This window comes from Muntiacus reevesi, chromosome 2 (assembly GCF_963930625.1).
Source record: "Muntiacus reevesi chromosome 2, mMunRee1.1, whole genome shotgun sequence".
NCBI classification, from domain to species: domain Eukaryota; kingdom Metazoa; phylum Chordata; class Mammalia; order Artiodactyla; family Cervidae; genus Muntiacus; species Muntiacus reevesi.
In genome coordinates, this window is record NC_089250.1 from 141,463,792 (window position 1) to 141,480,904 (window position 17,113).

General features: G+C 49.2%; 2 protein-coding genes across 6 annotated transcripts in view; one reads left to right on the plus strand and one right to left on the minus strand.

Annotated features, from left to right (window-relative positions):
• The window catches only part of MMS19 (MMS19 homolog, cytosolic iron-sulfur assembly component), a 36,464-nt gene extending 35,151 nt beyond the window's left edge, over positions 1-1,313 (minus strand). For all 4 annotated transcript variants that reach the window (XM_065923023.1, XM_065923021.1, XM_065923022.1 and 1 more), the window contains exon 1: positions 1,173-1,313. In XM_065923023.1, coding sequence (XP_065779095.1) covers positions 1,173-1,284 — 112 coding nt within the window. In that variant the 5' untranslated portion in view covers positions 1,285-1,313. The remainder of the gene's footprint in view (positions 1-1,172) is intronic.
• A 246-nt stretch (positions 1,314-1,559) lies between these two features.
• Positions 1,560-17,113, plus strand: part of UBTD1 (ubiquitin domain containing 1) — a 50,458-nt gene continuing 34,904 nt past the window's right edge. Inside the window, exons 1-2 of one of the 2 annotated variants that reach the window (XM_065920061.1) lie at positions 1,560-2,216; positions 6,973-7,011. Coding sequence is in view for 1 of the 2 variants with exons in the window: in XM_065920060.1 (XP_065776132.1) it covers positions 2,147-2,216 (70 nt within the window). In the remaining variant the exon portion in view is untranslated. The remainder of the gene's footprint in view (positions 2,217-6,972; positions 7,012-17,113) is intronic. The other variant, XM_065920060.1, reaches the window with a different exon arrangement.

The window sequence follows — 17,113 nt, forward strand, 5'->3', positions numbered from 1 at the left end:
CCTTAATGTTTCCACCTCACCCTGCAAATACCTCTTGCAGTCCTTTTCATACTGTTTGCATGATCGCCTCTCCCACTACATTGTAAGTCCCTGGCAGGCACAGATCTAGTGTAATTTGTTTTTATATATAACTTAGAATCACGTTTGAAAAATGTGTTAGATAACTGTGGAAGCATTGAATGAAAGTTGGATACGCTAAGGATCAATGGTTTATGCTTCTGACAAATTCACTTTATTCATTTTTCACACATCCTGAAAGTGATTATGTTCAGTTTTCAAGAGAAATGTATCCTTTACTTCTCCGTAAAACATGCAAAATTTCCAAAAATAAAAGTCTGTACTGACAAGATTACTTTGTATTCTATTACAGGCCTTCTAACATTCAGTAACTCCTTAGGTTTTTTTTTCCCTAAAAGAGTGAAGTCTCAGAATTCCAAGGAAATCTGTAATTTGTTTTATTCAAATCTTAGATAAGCTGCCAGAACTAAGAGATTCCTAAAGTGATCAAAAGCGGGAAACAGGAGAAGGGGAAAAGATAAAAACAAGCACCACTTGCACCACATTAAAAAGTCACAAAGCAAATTAGTCAAGAACTTTAACAAGAAACGGAGGGTAAGCCTTAAGAAGGATACGCAGAACATCTCAAACTCCCCCCAGACAGGTTTCTTTCCTCATCTCTGCAACTACAGCCAGTCAGAGATCGGGCCGCCCGGCCACTCCCAACATGCCACGCGACTCGAGCTGATGCCGCTGAAGATGCTTCTTCTTACGTCAACTTCATAGAAACAACATGCTTTCGCGGCATGAGCCCCTGGTTCTAAACTGGAGGACCTGGGTCCGAGTCCCAGCTCCTCCACCGGCCTCATCTGAAAGTCTCTTGCCCTCGCTGGGCAGCAGTTTCCTCATCTCTGAAACCGTAATGAGTCTCCTAACCCCGGCCGGCGCACATAGTGACAATAAACCGAGACGAGGGGCGTGACGGCGTTTTAAGGAAGACTGCAAGCGACTCGCAGTTTGTTATGGCTCTCAAGCATGCGGTGCTCACAACCAGCCCCGGACCAATCTCTCAAAGTCACCGCTGTCCCTTACTCCCTTCCCGCCAGGCGCCTCTGCTGAGGCCGCTCCCTTCTGGATGTCCCAAAGAGGAAGCCGTCCGGCGCCGTCTGCCGTACCTGCAGCCACTTGGTCAGCGGGGCCCTCCTGCTGACCCATGACGAAGTCTTGCACGAGGCCCCACAGGGCGCCCAGAGGCGCCACCGCCTCCAGAGCCGCGGCGGCGGCCATGACGCGAACTGGAGACCGTGGGAGGGGAAGTGGGCGGTGGCACGGGCCGGGGCTCTCAGCGCACGCGCCTCCCCGAGCCAATCGCCTGGCGAAGGCTGAGGGGCGGGGCGCTCCCTGGATCACGTGTCTGCCGGCTCCAGGCCAGGCAGTTCCCGGGAGGGATGGGGACGGTCCCTCCCCAAGGGGCGGGGTCTGGAGTCGGGGCGGTGGCTCAGGGAAGGGAAGGCTGCAGCGGGGCACGCAGCCGGGGGCCATTGAGGGCGAATAATTCCCGGCCCAGCTCCCCGGGAGACGGGCGGCGGGGCGGGCACCTGGCTGGGTGGGGCCGAGGGGGCGGTCCGCACCCTGGGGGAAACCAATGAGAAAACCAGGCCCGGCCCGAGGGGGCGGTGCCGTCGGTCACATGCGCACCTGGGGCGGGCGGCGGCGGCGGCGCGGGCACCGCGAGCCGGCAGCAGGCAGAGGGGCTGAGCTGGGGCGGGGTTAGGCAGGTGAGTGACAGGCTGCGGGGGGCCGGGCCCAGCTGGGAGCCCCGAGCTAGCCGGGAGTAGCTGCGGCGGTGCCCGCCCCCTCTCTCCGCCCCTCCAGCGGAGCTGGTCTTCGGCAGGGCACCGTCGCGGGCCCCCCTGGCCCGGCCACCTGGGACTGTGCTGGGGAGTCGGCCACCTCCCTTTCTCCCCTCGCCCGCAAAGTTTGTGGCGAAGCCGGTGCCGGGGTAGAGCGCGCCCCGGGGGAGATTGGTGAGCGCCCGATGCCTGGCAGCAGGAGCCGTTGACCCGGGACGCCGCCGTCCGGGGCAGGAGCGCGGAGCAGCCGATCAGCCTGCCGCCTCCGGTGCATGGGGCCCGGCTGAAGAGCCAGCATGGGCAACTGCGTGGGGAGACAGCGCCGGGAGAGGCCGACCGCCCCAGGACACCCCCGCAAGCGAGCAGGTAAGACCGGGAAGGGAGCAGGGTCGTCGGCGCTCGGCTAGTTTTCCTCCTTGTTGCGGGAGACCTGGGCTTCCCGAGCGACCTCCCGCAGCTTCTGGCGCCAGGGTTTCCCCGATGGCTGCACCCGAGCCAGGCGGGACCCCCCCCCCCCCTTCCCAGCCCCCGTGGCCGGGGAAACCGAGTTGGGGCAACCGCGAGCCCTGACCCGGCTGCGAGCCCAACTCGCTCCAACTGGGAAGCTCCGGGTGGGGGTGGGGGCAGGGGCAGGAAATGTTTGCAGACCGCTGAGGGGCCGACGGAGGGAAGGAGGGCCCGGGCTGGGGCGCAGCTGGCCTGGCCGCGGGGCCGGGGTCGGAAGCCCGCACGTCGGGGAACGGCGCGGGCGGCCAGGCGTCCTCAGAACTCTGAGCGAAGGAGACGAGCACAGTCGCTCCTTCCGAAGACTGTGTCATTATCAGGCTGCAGATCATGTCTGCTGGAATCCGACTTGCAAAAACAGCGCAGGACTCTGGGAAAGAAATCTTTATTTTTCCCGCAGGGCTTTTCAGAGCCTCTGGGCCGTCTGGGAGTCTAGGAAAGGTGGGGTGCGGGGTGGGAATCGCACTCGGGTTGTTGGGATCCTTCCCAGCCTTGGGGATGGGATCTGCTCGCTGGTGATCCGCGAGGGCCGGCAGCGCCTTCTCACTTTCTGGGTACACTCCTCCTTTCCTGGCGCTCCGCCTGGGTAAGAGGTCTGGCGGTCGTTTCCCCGGGTCTTGTACTCACTTCACTTCCTTCTTAGAGAGTGTTGCAAGGACCTTCTGAGAATGATAAAATCGCAGACTTTAATGCTCAAGGAGACCTTCGAAACTTGTCTAGAGTCCAGATAGACCTACCTTCTCTTGTCTATTAAAAGCCCAGATCCAGAGAAGTTGAGCAACTTGTCCTCAGCCACACAGCTAGTTAGTAGTACAGCTGGGATTAGAACGCAGTCTGCTACTCAGTTGCCACATAGCCCTTTATGTAAGAGGAGCCACAGGCAGTTATTAATGAAGTAGAAACTCTAGTTGGTGTTTCCTGTCTCCTTTGACACCACAGGTTTGTGTTGCTTGAGTTTCGGAAACTGGAAATGAAAATGAGGGGAAACAAGGGGAAAGGAGGGAAGGATGTCTGTGTGTTGGACAGGATGACTTGTGCAAGAAGCAACATGTTTTTTTATAGGGAGGACGACATAAAATTTAGCACTGAATTCCACTTGTCTGAGGGCAACATAAGCCATTCTTCTGACATGGATTTGAGAGGGTTCTCAAATCCAAGGGCTTTCTTTCATTCATTTATTCAACAAATACGTATTATTTATGTGCTCAGTATATGTAATTGATTAGTAGGGTGGTTTTTTGTTTGTTTGTTTGTTTTTACTGTTGACAACCCTCTCCCCTTTGAAACTACCCTCCCAACAAAAACTTTTCCTTCCTTGGCATTTTGGTTTTTCTTTGATTACTCAGGCCCACCATCACCTCCTAGTGTGGGACACCATGGTTCTGTTTTTTTTTTTTTTTTTTAATGTATTTATTTATTTTGGGCTGTGCTGGGTTTTCCTGGTTGCAGGGAGCAGGGGGCTCCTCTTTTGTGATGTGAGGGCTTCCCATTGCAGGGGATTCTCTTGTTGCAGAGCACAGGCTCTAGGGCTCAGGAGCTTCAGTGTTGCAGCTCACGGGCTCTAGAGTGCAGGCTCTGTAATTGTGGTGCACCAGCTTAGTTGCTTTGAGGTAGGTGGAATCTTCCCAGACCAGGGATGGAGCCCATGTCCCCTGCATTGGCAGGCAGATTCTTATCCACTGCACCACCTGGGAAATCCCCATGGTTCAGTTTTACATTTTTTTTTTCCTCTCATCTCCCTCCCAAGGAAATCTTAGACCCACAACTCTTTGTCCATTGGAAAGACACCTACACTCTATCTTCAGCTATTGCCTCTCCAACCCCAGATTCATGTATTGGACACTGATGTAATTAACTTCAGAGTCAATGCTTCTAAACCAGCTCTGCGTCTCCCCACCTTCAGCTAGCTTCCCTATGCTCTTCCATTCTTCCAGCTGTCTAAATTTATATTTTGAGGAACCCTCTCTGTTAACTTTCTTTGCCTCCATGACCTGGAGGAGTCATTCTCTGGGACCTGCTAGTTCTTCATTCAGCAGGTCTTACAGACCTGCTCCTTGTTACTACCTCAAGGCCAGCTCATCTCCCAGGCTGAAGTTAGTTTCCCAACAGAGACAAATACATCTTCAGTCATTCATCCAATGCCTACATGCACTGGTATCCCAGAAGACATCTGTTAAATTCACCTATTCCAAACCCTGTAGTTCTATGTTCAGAAATCTTTCTGCGCCTCCCACTCCTATAAGAACTTTAACTTCCAAGGCTGTTCAGGTCTGGTCCAGTCCTTCCTTTTATGACAGAATTTCTTTCTCTTCCTTGACATTAAGGTCACCTGTGTTTACTCATGCCCTTTCCCCTTTCTTATCAAGAGCCTTTCTTCTCTTCAAGGTTCACCTCCAATCCTTTATCTTTCTAGAAGCACCTTGCCTGACAAATCCCCCAGCCCCTGCAGCAGACAGAATTGCTGTTTCTGAGTCGCCTTATGCCACTTACTTAACAGTGATCCACTCCATGTTATTAGACGGTTCTTTGATGTTACAGTCTTCTGTCAGCAACCGCACTGCCAACCTTGAAGACCTTGTATGTGTGTGTGCTTGCCTCTCTTACTGATACTGTCACACACACACACACACACACACACACACACACACACACACACACACACACTAGGCACTTAGCACAATAACTTGTACCGAGGAAGCACTCAATTTTTGTTGATTTTAAAAAGCTTACACGGGAATTCCCTGGTGATCCAGTGGTTAGGACTCAGCATGTTCACTGCTGTGACCCAGGTTCAATCCCTGGGAACTAAGATCCCATGAGCCTCACAGCACAGCCCCCCAAAATTAGATATAAATAAATATAAATAAACAAATAAAAATTTCACCTTAATGTTTTACTGGGGTATATATCTGCATTAAAAAAGAAAATCTGTGAAAAAAAGAAAAGAAAATCTGCTAGTGTATCTTTATTTCACTTTTGTGGGTCCTGCTGTGAACAGCTTTATTCATGAAGTCCAAAGCCAAGCAGAACCCTGGAGGATGACAAATTTGGTACAAGCGAAGGAACCATTCTTAACTTCACAGCATGTACCTGGTGTTCCTATGACACCTGTAGTTTCCCTGTTGACTGGGACATAATTTTATGTTATAAGACTAATGCCTAAAACTCCCACTGTAACTCTTACCCTTCCTTTGTCACTGAAGAAGCCCTCAATAGAGGGCTAAAACCCTACTTCTTGTCCTGGGCCTGCAGCTGGGTAATCCTTGGCCAGTCATCAACCATCTTAGGGTCGCACTTGCATTATTTCAGAAAGGGAGGGGACTATACCAGATCACTAGAGCTGTTTTTATCATCTCCACAAAAGTAGCGATTCTAAACTGGGAAGTTAATGAGCTGAAATCTTACGCCTGGTTATGTCACTTATTGGCTGTAGTTCTGTCCTCCTGGTCACTTGGTGGGTGAAGCAGAGACACGATGCCCACTGGTCAGGGAGTCTTGCTTTCGCTCGAAGGATTAGGCAGTACTCTCATCTCATCAAGATTTGTGGTTGTCACTTTTTTTTTTTTTCACCTGCTACTTGTAATAGGTTCCCAGTAGGTCTGTGTTCTCGCCTTCAGATGCTGAGTGGTCTTTTCAAACTTCGGAGAATACATGAAGGAGGGGAATGACTCCTCTGGGGGGCTCTCACCAACCTGTGCTTGTGCCCTAGATAGATGCAATCTCTCTGCCCGTGAGTGGGTGAGGCAGCCCCTCCCCTGCCCATCCCGGGGAGAAGCAGATGTGGTAGAACAGGCAGGTCTCTCGCCCAGCTCCACCCTTTGAGAATGTGGCAAGGCTGAAACCCAGATATCCGTGATGTGCCAAGCATATCCACTTACATTCTGGAATCTCAAGCTCGGGGTGAACAGACCCAAGGCCCTGTTTTGGGCCGGCTGGGCTTGGCGCTGTGATTGCAAGAGAGTGTACTTCTTGTTGTGTGGGCTGCTGTGACTATTCTTAAGGGAGTAATTGGGCAACTTCTCCATTTGCTCAGTAAATATTTACCGAGCCAGGTACCTTGCTGGGTATGAACTGACATGGTCCTTGGCCTCATGGAGTTTATAGTTTGGGGTGGGGGTGGGGGGCAGACAGTAAACAATGAAATGCTCTATGATAATACATACAATTATGTATTATTATATATGCTGGTGACTCCCACATATATCATTTCAACCCATTTGGTCCAACTCCAGCCGTGTATATTCTGCTGCCTACTCAACACATCTAATGTCTAAAAGTCTTCTCAAGTTTAATGTGTCCAAAACAGAATGAACCCTCCCACCCTCACCACTGCCACCCCCCACACCGCCACCCCCCACACCGCCTACACCCAGTCTTTACCATCTCAGCTGATGGTGATTTCATCCTTTCAATTGCTCAGGTCCCCCAAAATTCTATCATCATCCCTGGCTCCTCCCTTTCTCTCAATCCCACATTCATTTGATCAATAAATCCTGTTGACTTTGCCTTAAATATATCCAGCACTTGACTCTCACCATCATTACTACTTTCATCCTGGTCTAAGCTACCCATCGGCATTTTAACTGACCTTCCTGCTTCCTCCCTTGTCTCCCGACAGACTATTTTCATCACAGCAGCCAGAGAGATGCTGCAAACTGTAAGTCAGATTCTGTTACTGCTTTGTTCCCATCTCATTCGGAGTCCTTGTGTTGGCCTACAAGGCATGAGAGGATGGTCACCACCTTGCCTTTCCTCAGCCTTCTCTGGCTCTTCATTCCTGTGCCACCCTCTGATAGCTAAACGGGTTTCCCCCTCTCCTCCTCCAAGACTCGCCACTTCTCATCAGTCACACCCTCCCAGGTCATCCTTTTTAAAATTGATCCCTTTCCCTCCACTGCCTGCTCTCAGCATTATCTACCACCTTTTCCCTATTTTATTTTTCTCCCTGTCACTTCCCACCACCTGACATTGGCTATCTCCCCTACTCTGTGCAATCTGAGATTCTTATTTGTTTGTTCTATGGCACCTAGATCCATGCCTGTCATGGAGTAGGTACCTAATAAATATTTATTGAATGAAGTTAGTGTGTAGAACAGAGTTGTAAGGTCTGTGGAAGATCATGAGGAAGCAGTCATGATTGCTCTCTCATCTTAGGTGGGTGTTAGGTGGGTGAGTGTATCCTAATGAACAGATTTAACTGCAACCTCAAAGTGGTGTTCTGTTCCTGGGACTGGCTTCTGTCTCGGCCCAGGCCTGGAGAAGCTCTCAGATACCTAGGATATAATTCCCCACTGTTTGGGGGCCTCTTGGAAGGAGATACTGGGGCTGAAGGAGGAGGACAGGATGAAGCCTCTTAGCAGGGTCCCAGCCAAGCAGTAGCACTTTCTGTAGGCATGGGCTCTTCTCCCAGGCACACATGTTTTTTGTGGCCATTAACTCAGGGGTGGACATGGGGAGGTCGGATAGAGTGTGAGGCCGGAGGGTGGGTGAAGTGGACTCCAGGTCTCTCTACACATTGAATTGACTTGCTGGGGAATTTTTAGAATCATAGAATTTTAGAGCTGAAAAGGAACTTAAAGATTTCTTTAACCTCTTTTCTTTCCCCCAGCTATTAAAAAGAGAATAAAGGTATGTCTACTCCCTGCCAAGTTCACAGAAATATGGTACAACCTATATAAAAACTACACGGGCTCCTTTAAGTTTTGAGTATGCTAAGGTCAAGAAATTGTGGACAGGGGACTTCCCTGTCCATCTGGTGACTCTGAGCTTCCACTGCAGGTGGTGTGGGTTTGATCCCTGGTCAGGAAACTAAGATGCCACATGCTAAGCATGGCATGGTTGAAAAAAAAGAAGAAATTGTGGGCAAAGTTAAGTTTATAAGGGAAGTGGTCAAGGTCAAGTGCATTCAAAGGGAGGGGCTATAGTGTCTTTGTCACTTTCTTGAATGGTGCTCTTGGGCAAGTCATTTGTTTTTTGCTCAGTTGATCATCTCTTAAAAAAAAAGAAGAAAAAACAAAACAAGATGATATTTCCAGTTTATTTCAGAGATGTTGTGGGGCTAAAACAATCAAACATTGTTTTTAAAATTACTTTCATGGCTAAATGGTCTGCTCAAATGTGAGGTTCTAATCCAGAGTGTCATCTGGCATCCAAGGGAAATGAGGTCTTAGTTCTCTGCTCCTTCCTAGCTGTGTGTGCTGCTTTGGACAGGCCTCTTGATCTCTTTGAGCCTCAGTTTCCTCATTTGTACAGTGGGATGACTGCTGCCCTGTTGAGCTCCCAGAGACATTGTAAGAATCAAGTGAGATCCTGTATGAAAAGAGACTTTGTGAACTTATGAAGTTCATATTATTCAAAGCTATAGGATTTTTACACACAAAAACCTTAGCCAGTGATTTTTCCCAGATCATTGAAGCTTACTCTTTTTTAAAGAGCAAAACTATAAAAGAAATGTTTAAAAACTATTTTTGGATGGGAATCTTTCTGAAATGGATGATACCCTTCCAAGCAAAGTATGCCGAGCATGAATAACCTCCTCTTTGCAACTCAGGGGTGTTGAGTTCATACCTGTATGTACAAAACACCTGCTTGGTGGAGGGGAGGGACCACAAAAGCCTCTTTCTCTGAAAAGCCTTTATCTCTGAAAGAAGATAGGGGTGAACTGGTGGTGGGTGGAAGGTAGATTGACAAGGGAGAGCCCCTTACACAGTGGTCTGCCTCAAGGGCCCAAGCACTGTTGGTGTGGGGAGGCTCTGGAATCCTGTTCTGGGCTCTGAATGAGAAGAGTGAGTCCTGTCAGATCAGTTACTGTGTTCATGACAGTGTGAGGCCCCCAGGTTTCTGAGATGGTAGAGCCGTGGGCCCCAAACGATATGGTGATTCCTGACTGCTGTGCTTTTGGGCTTCATGTTTCCACCCAAAACTGTTGCTCTGTCCTCTCTCTGGTAATCAGTGTCACTTCTCCTCCTCCACCCCGCCCACAGTAAAATAGATTGTGGTTAAATATATGCAACATAAAATATCCCATTGTAACAACTTTTAAGTGTACAGTTCTGTAGCATTAAGTACTTGGCATTATGGTACAGCCTTCACCACCATCCACCTTCACAACTTTTTCATCTTCCCCAGCTGAAAATCTGTACCCGTTAAACACAGACTCACTATTCACCTCTTCCCCAGCCCCTGGCAATCACCATGCTACTTTCTGTCTCTATGAATTTCACAACTCTGGGTACCACTTTGGAGGGGACTTGTTCACTGTTAATCCTTTTGTGTCAGGTTTATCCACCTTGTACTTCAGTGGAAGTTGCTTTTTAGGGCTGAACTCCACTGTATGTCTGTGCCGCATTTTGTTTATCCATTGTCTGCTGGTGGACACTTCGGCTGTTTCTACCTTTTGACTATTGGGAATAATGCTCCTGTGAACATGGGTGTACAAGTATCTGTTCGATACTATCAGTTTTCTTGTGTATGTATCTAGAAGTGGAATTGTGGATTGTATGTTAATTCCATTTTTAGTTTTTTGAGGAACTGCTGTCCTGTTTTGCTGAGCCACTGCATCATTTTATATTTTCACCAGTAGTGCACAAAGATTGCAAGTTCTCCACATCCTCACCAATACTTTTTATTTTCCGTCTTTTTAATAGTAACCATCCCAGTGGGTGTGCAGTGGCATCTCAGCGTAGTGGTCACTTCTTGAGATAGCATCTCCCAGGCTCAAATAGCAGCCCCTCTGACTTCCTGGGGAAACAGAGGGCAGAGCTGGTTAGAACTGTACGTAGAGAGTTAGTTAGTTTGTTAGTGTCAGTCACTAAGTTGTATCCAACTCTTTGCAACCCCACAGACTTTAGCCCATCAGGCTTCTTTGTCTATGGAATTATCCAGAATACTGGAGTGGGTTGCCTTTCCCTTCTCCGGGGGAAATCTTCCCAACGCAGGGATTGAACCCAGCAGATTCTTTACCATCTGAGCCATCTGGGAAGTCCCAGAGTAGACGGGCTCAAAGAGAAGCCTGAGGGCCCTCCAGAGAGGGAAGTCCAGGAGCTTGGGTGGGTAGATTTTGTGACATCTTTTCTGGTCACTCAGAATGTTGATTGCTTCTGGGTTTCTAGTAATGTGGTCGGTGGCTGGGATAGGTGGATAGTGGCTTCCACTTAAGCAAAGCAGTTCTGGGTTGTTAAAATTCACGTAGCTCCCAAAGAAGGTCGATGGAGTGTTCCCCTTTGCACAGAGATATAGGGCTGTGGTTCAGATGGGGGCACTTGGGATGGGTAAAAGGCAGAGGGTCTTATAGAGACGTGGCGTCCTGGTGTGTTTGTCAGCTGCTCCCGGCCACGTGCTTTTCCCTAAGCTGTTGGGGGCAAGGTCTCCCTGCTTTCTGAGCCCACAGGAATGGGGAACTGAACCCAGTGTGCCCCCACACCTTTGACCAGCCACAGCCCCTCAACTTGTGGCCTTTGTTGCCCTCGGAAAGGGGAACCTGTCAGGAAAAGGTCTGGGGCACCTTCTTCAGGGCATGGGGTGGAGACAGTAGGGGGATGGGGATGGCGCCTCATTGGTACCTGTTTCCTCTGGGAGGCTGGCACTAGAGCTGAAGTCTAGGCAGCCAGCCCGTTACCAGGCAGCCTGGATCTTAGAGGTGAGCCTGTGGACTTGAAATTCTCTTGTTTCTAAGGACTTGGAGAGGGGCAGTTACCAACAGCTCACCTTTGTTGGGTGTGTGCATGTGCTATGATCCTCACAACCCTCCTATGCTGCTGCTGCTACTGCTAAGTCGCTTCAGTCGTGTCTGACTCTGTGTGACCCCATAGACGGAAGCCCATCAGGCTCCCCCGTCCCCGGGATTCTCCATGCAAGAACACTGAAGTGGGCCGCCATTTCCTTATCCAATGCATGAAAGTGAAAAGTGAAAGGGAAGTCACTTAGTCATGTCCGACTGCTAGCGACCCCATGGACTTCAGCCTACCAGGCTCCTCCATCTATGGGATCCTCCAGGCAAGAGTACTGGAGTGGGTTGCCACTTCCTTCTCCACAACCCTCCTATGGGTGGATACTATTATCACCTTTTTACAGAGGAAGAAATTGAGGCTTAGAAAGGTAATGTCCCCTCCCTAAGGCCATTCGACTTGTAAACAGCAGGGCCTGATTTCAGAGCCTGAGCGTCAGCCCCTATATAGTTCAAGATTGGGAGGAAGGGAACAAGATTTTGTTTTGTTTTGTAAATAAGAGCTTCTTATTGAGCACCTTCAGGCATGCTGCTTACCAGGGTCAATCAGTCATGCATTTGATTCTTCTCATTTTGCCTATGGGAACATTCCTACCCAACAAAAAGGAACGCCGCCACAGTCAGGAATGTAAGTTGATTTCTAGTGGTCATGAGGCTGAGCAGACACAGAACTGGAACTCAGTTTAAGTACTTTGACTTGAAAATTTCAGTGCTCTGAGCTCACTTCATGTGCTGCCACCCCCCACCCCACCCTGCCCCCCCCTCCCCGGGACTTGAATCTGGGAGGTGACTTTGAAGTCTGCAGAGCTCCAAGGACTGTGGTCACTCTGCTCCCTCCCCATGGCTTTCGCCGCCTCCTTTCATTTCCTAGCCCCTAGACTACATCTAGGGGTCCCATGCATCCATCAGATCTAGTACTTGGCACACAGTAGGTGCCCAGTAAATGTGCATTGAATGTTTTTTGATGGTGGAAGCAGAACCTCAGCTGTTGTAGTGTTCCTGGAGAAAAACATTAGCAGAATGCAAACAGCATTGTTTCCTCCCTCTCCTCCCAGAAGGAACCTCTACTTTCCAGCACCCAGATGCCAGGGACCTGAAGAATAGAGTGCCCCTGCTCTGCAGGCTCTGAATTATCCCCAAATTCCCAAGGGAAAAGAGGCAGCGGAGAGTCACTTTAGCAAAATACTTGCTGGATCAGGTGTTACTCTTTGTAATTAGCAAGACTAATGATCCCTTGCTATGTTCAGCAGTTTGCTGTTTTCAAAGTGCTTTCTCAAATATTATGATTTGATCCTCACAATCATTCTGTTAGGTAGTCAGAGCAGGAATCATTTTTCCAGTTTTATGGATGAGGATACGGAGACTTAGGATGTTAAGAACCGTCCAAGGTTGTTGACAAATAAGTGGCAGAGAGGCAGAAGCCATGGGAGATAGTGGTTCCTCTGCTTTCTCACTGTGGTGTGGAAGCCTGAGATTAGAGCCTCGTTTTTTGCATCTGTGAAATGGGGACAAGAGTAGACTGCTTAGGTAGTCAGGGATTAAAGGTGATGATGTGTATGAAGTGATCACCACTGTGCTTATGTATAGCAGATGCTTAGCCAATGATGGCAGTGGGTCATTAATGACAGTAACCAAGGCCAAGTTCATTGTTCCTTTGGGGGCTTGTATTCTGCTGACTCTTGTTCAGCTCAGAGTGTTGGGAAGAGCAGAGTGTAGTCTCCTCTACCCCAACATGGGAAGTCTGATTCTGGTGCACCCTCTGGCCCTTCCTCTGTGCTCAGAGTACATAGCAAGTGCTGACCATGAATTTCTTTTCTTTTTTTTAATATCTATTTATTTGGCTGTGCTGGGTCTTAGTTGCAGCATGTGGATCCAGTTCCCTGACCAAGAATTGAACCCCAGTCCCCTGCATTGGGAATGTGAAGTCTTAGCCCCTGGACCACCAAGGAAGTCCCCATGAATTTCTTTTGATTTGCAAAATATGAGATCTGTCAAAGAGGGCATTGATGAGACGGAGCTTTTCTTTTGATAACAGGTAATTATGACAGTTGTGACAAATATTTTATTCTTTTAGTATCCATTTGCATTCTATTATCCTAGCTCCTCCAGCTCATTAACTATGTAACCTGGGCAAGTTGTTTTGGATTTAGGAGCCTCACCTTTCTCATCTGTCAAATGGAGATAACAGTACCTATTCCACAGGGCTGTCATGAGGATCAAATGAGTTAAAACACATAAAACCCTCAGAGTGGTAACTGGGACATGTTAAAATATTCAGTTAATGGTAGTTGTTATTTTTTATTACTATCACCATGCTTGGCACTGTATTTAAGCCAGCTGTCCCCAGCTGCCTTCTCCCTCCACCAGTTGAGATATATGGCCAGTGAAGTTCATATACAAAACCTACCTTCTGCTGTGTACTCTGCCTATTTACCATTCTTATATTTCCACTTACTCATTCAGGAAAGCAAAATTGGAAGCAAGTTGCACAAGAGTAATTATTATAGAGGCAACCTTGAATCTATCTTCATCTTTAAAAAATGTGAAGCATTCACAAAAACCGGAGGACTTCAACTCTTGTAAGTTACAGATCTCTTGCAGCGTCCAACATACTCTTGCTGATTCTAGCAACAACCAGTGGCTACTTTTCTGGCCTCTCTGGAACAGATACAAACTTGTTGCCTGGTGGGTCAAGGCTCAGGATTCCCCTCAGGTGCTGTGACCCAGCTGCAGCTTGGCAGAACCTGTCTGGGTCCACTGGGGCTTACTTCCTGGAGCCTGGCACCTCCTCCATGAATTTCCAAGAAAGTGGTGATAAGCATCCACAGCAGGCCCACTTTTCCACATTTGATACACAACCCCCTGCAACTGGCTTCAAAAGCAGCTGTTTTAGAGTTATTGTATCCTGCTATTTATCGGGCACCAACTGCACGGCAGGCACTTCACTAGGTGCTTCTCACACATCTCCAATCCTCTGGTAATTCGCTGTCAGTGACACTGTCCTCGTATTAGGGGAGTGGCTCCATGATATTAACTGTCATGCCCAGGGTCACATGGTGAAACATGAAAGGTTTCAGATGCCAGACTTCTGTTTTCAGTGTTCAGCCCTGCCTTCCTTCCATGCGACACCTGCCTCACCGTCAGTTTCAACTGAGGGCTCATGAGGCCCTAAACAGGTATAGCTGGTTTACTGACGTCACTGCCACCCATGACTCTCAAATAGTCCACTTCTGCGTATCCTGAGTATGCCAGAAAGAGCACTTTGCAGCAGCCTTCATGGGTTTTTCCCTCCTTCCACCTCTCCCTGTCCCCCATACCCCCAGTATCTGCCTCCACCATGGGATATGGTGCATGGCATTGGTTTTTTCACTTAGCTACTGTGCTCTCTTCCCCGCAAATAGACTGTTGCATGGCTTGAGCGCTTCCTTTCATGAGTGCTCACAGCAGCTCCAGGAATCATCCCTCCCCAGAATCAGTCCCCTGTACGTGCTAATCTCCACGTGTGTTAGGCACCCTACTATAGGTTTGACCTCACTGTCTTCAGTTTCCCCATCAGCCCCGGGAGGTGGCCATAATTACCTCCATTTTACAGGTGAGGAAGCTGAGGCTCAGGGAGGTTAAGACCCTTTCCACGAAAGCGCTGCAGCTTCTATTTGAATCCTAGCAGTTGTACCCTGGGGACCCGTATCTTAACTGCTATGGGAAACTGCCTCTAAAGAGTCACCCCATCTGCCTTGTCCGTGGTGTTTGCACAGGAAGCAGTGCAAAGAGTTCCTTTCTTCTAGGACTTCACAGTGTGATGGGCTGAATAATATCGAGCTCCTGTGATCTGTTTTTATTTATTTCAAACCCATTTCCACGGGCATACCTGGGCGGGCAGATTCATGCCACGCACACCAAGGAGTCAGGGCGAGCTGAGGGGACAGCCCCCGGGAGCTGATGATGCCCTGCACGGCCATGTTTACACCCCAGGTTGACTTCTCTGCTTGCTCTTTGCCCTTCTTCCTTCTGGCCTCTCATATCAAGTTCTTAGAGCCCAGAACTGGCTCTTAGAACCTGCCTCTGGCCCCGTGTGATATTCCTGTTTGTGGCCCAGTGCTAGGCTGGCAGACAGGGAGAAGGGAGGCCTTATTTCATTGGAAACCTGCTGCTATTATGGCTTTTTATAAGGCCCCAAATGATTTTTGGGAAACATCCACATGCTGTATGCACTGTTATTTGGTCCTGCTCCCTGAGGAACAGAATGGGCTAGTCTTCAGAGTCCACAGGCAGAAGGAAAGCCACATTGGACCCTTTAATCTGCAGCTGACCCCTCCTCTCTGAAGCCTAGCTTTGACATATGTCCCACAGAAGATCCAGGGCCTGTATGTCTGATCCACAGGCACGTTTTCCTGAAGCCCCGGGCAGAGCTGCTCAGTCTGCTGCTTTGACAGCACCACTCCTTGGGCGTTCAGGGGCCGAGGCCCAGGGGTAATATTCAAGGAAAGACTTCAGCCTGCGAACCCTGTTCCCCTGGTGTCTGGCTCACCACCTGATGCTGGTTTGGATATGGATTGATGGGGACCCCTTTTGTAGTCTGGGTGTGGGGCCTCTGTTTTAGAGGTGAAATGATCCAAAAGCTGTGGGGTGGCCAGGCTTGCTCAGAATCCACCCTTACCTTTTGGAAGAGAATTGGCATTACTAGGGAATTCAGCTGGAAGAACTGGTTCGGAAAGGTCAAGCCACTGATCTGTGGCCTGTCCTGCCACAGTCAGAAGTGGTGGAGCTAGTACCTGACCCAGGCAGCCTGACTCTATTTCCTATGTCTTTTCTGTACGTGTGTGCTCAGTCATGTCTGACTGTCTCTAAACCCATTCTGTACATCCTGCCTCATTCCTGGGTACACGTGTTATATATGTATGTCTCATCGTCCATAATGGCTTACAATCTGGGGAATGGAGCAAAGACAAATAGAGGTGTGATACAATTTCAGGCAAGATAATGCGTAAGCAAGTGCTAAATCATGCAGTGTAGACAAGCAGAGACAAAGGCAATATGTAGACATTTTAGAAAGAGTTGAGGTTGGATAGGGCAGATATTAAGGGTAAGTGAGGAGAGATTACTGAAGGGTTAGTGATCTGAGTAAGGGGGTTCAGGTTAGAGAGAAGCAAGCAATACAGTTTTCTTTATTGTAAAAGTAGGATGTGGTTAGGTATTAAATGTGGACAACATCAGAAAATCCAAAGAAGAAAATCTCCTTCATATTTTCACCACCCAGAGAGTCCCTATTCCTGTTTGGTGTTTATTTTTCTAGCCTTTCTTTTTTGTTTTTCAGGCGATAGGATCAAATCAGCTGTGTACACCAAGGTCGGGGAAGGTCTCGAATAGTAGATGGGGAGTTTCGGTCAGAGAGAACCTCTGCTGGTTCCTTCCACAGGGGTGCAGTGAATGAAGTGGTTCTGGAAGAGGCACCCAACACCTGTGAGCGGATGGGACCAGAGCCTGGGGTGAAGCAGGGGCTCCTCCACCCCGGCCCTGGGTCTCAAATTTCCTCACCCACTGCACAAGAGTCACAGGTTTACTCCTCACTGCTACCACCCAGGGGGTCAAAGGAAAGAATTTGTCTCTAGTTGTGTCAACAGCTTGCTCCCACCCCCGCATCCCACAGACTCTCTTTCCTATTTACTATCCGGTGTCTCCGGCAGAGTTCCCCTCCCCTGGAGTTGGGGACACACGGCCGATTTTGCCACACCACAAAGCTTTGCTGCTGCCTGAGGTCATTTCAGGGGAGAAACTAAATATAGCGGAGGACTAGCATCAGGACAACTCCATATTGTTCGGGCCGTTTGGCATTGCCCTTCCGCCGACAGACAGGGTCACCTGGGACTCAGCGCCCATCTACTGGACTCTGCGTTGTGTCTTCAATTCTCTCTGTGTTCCCCAGCCGCTGCTCACTTACACAGGACTGGGGTTCTGGCTCCGCCCAGGCCCAAGAGAGCCTTTAAAGGAGTTGCCTAGGGGAAGGGGCAGCAGGGAGAGTCTGGACCCGGGGTTC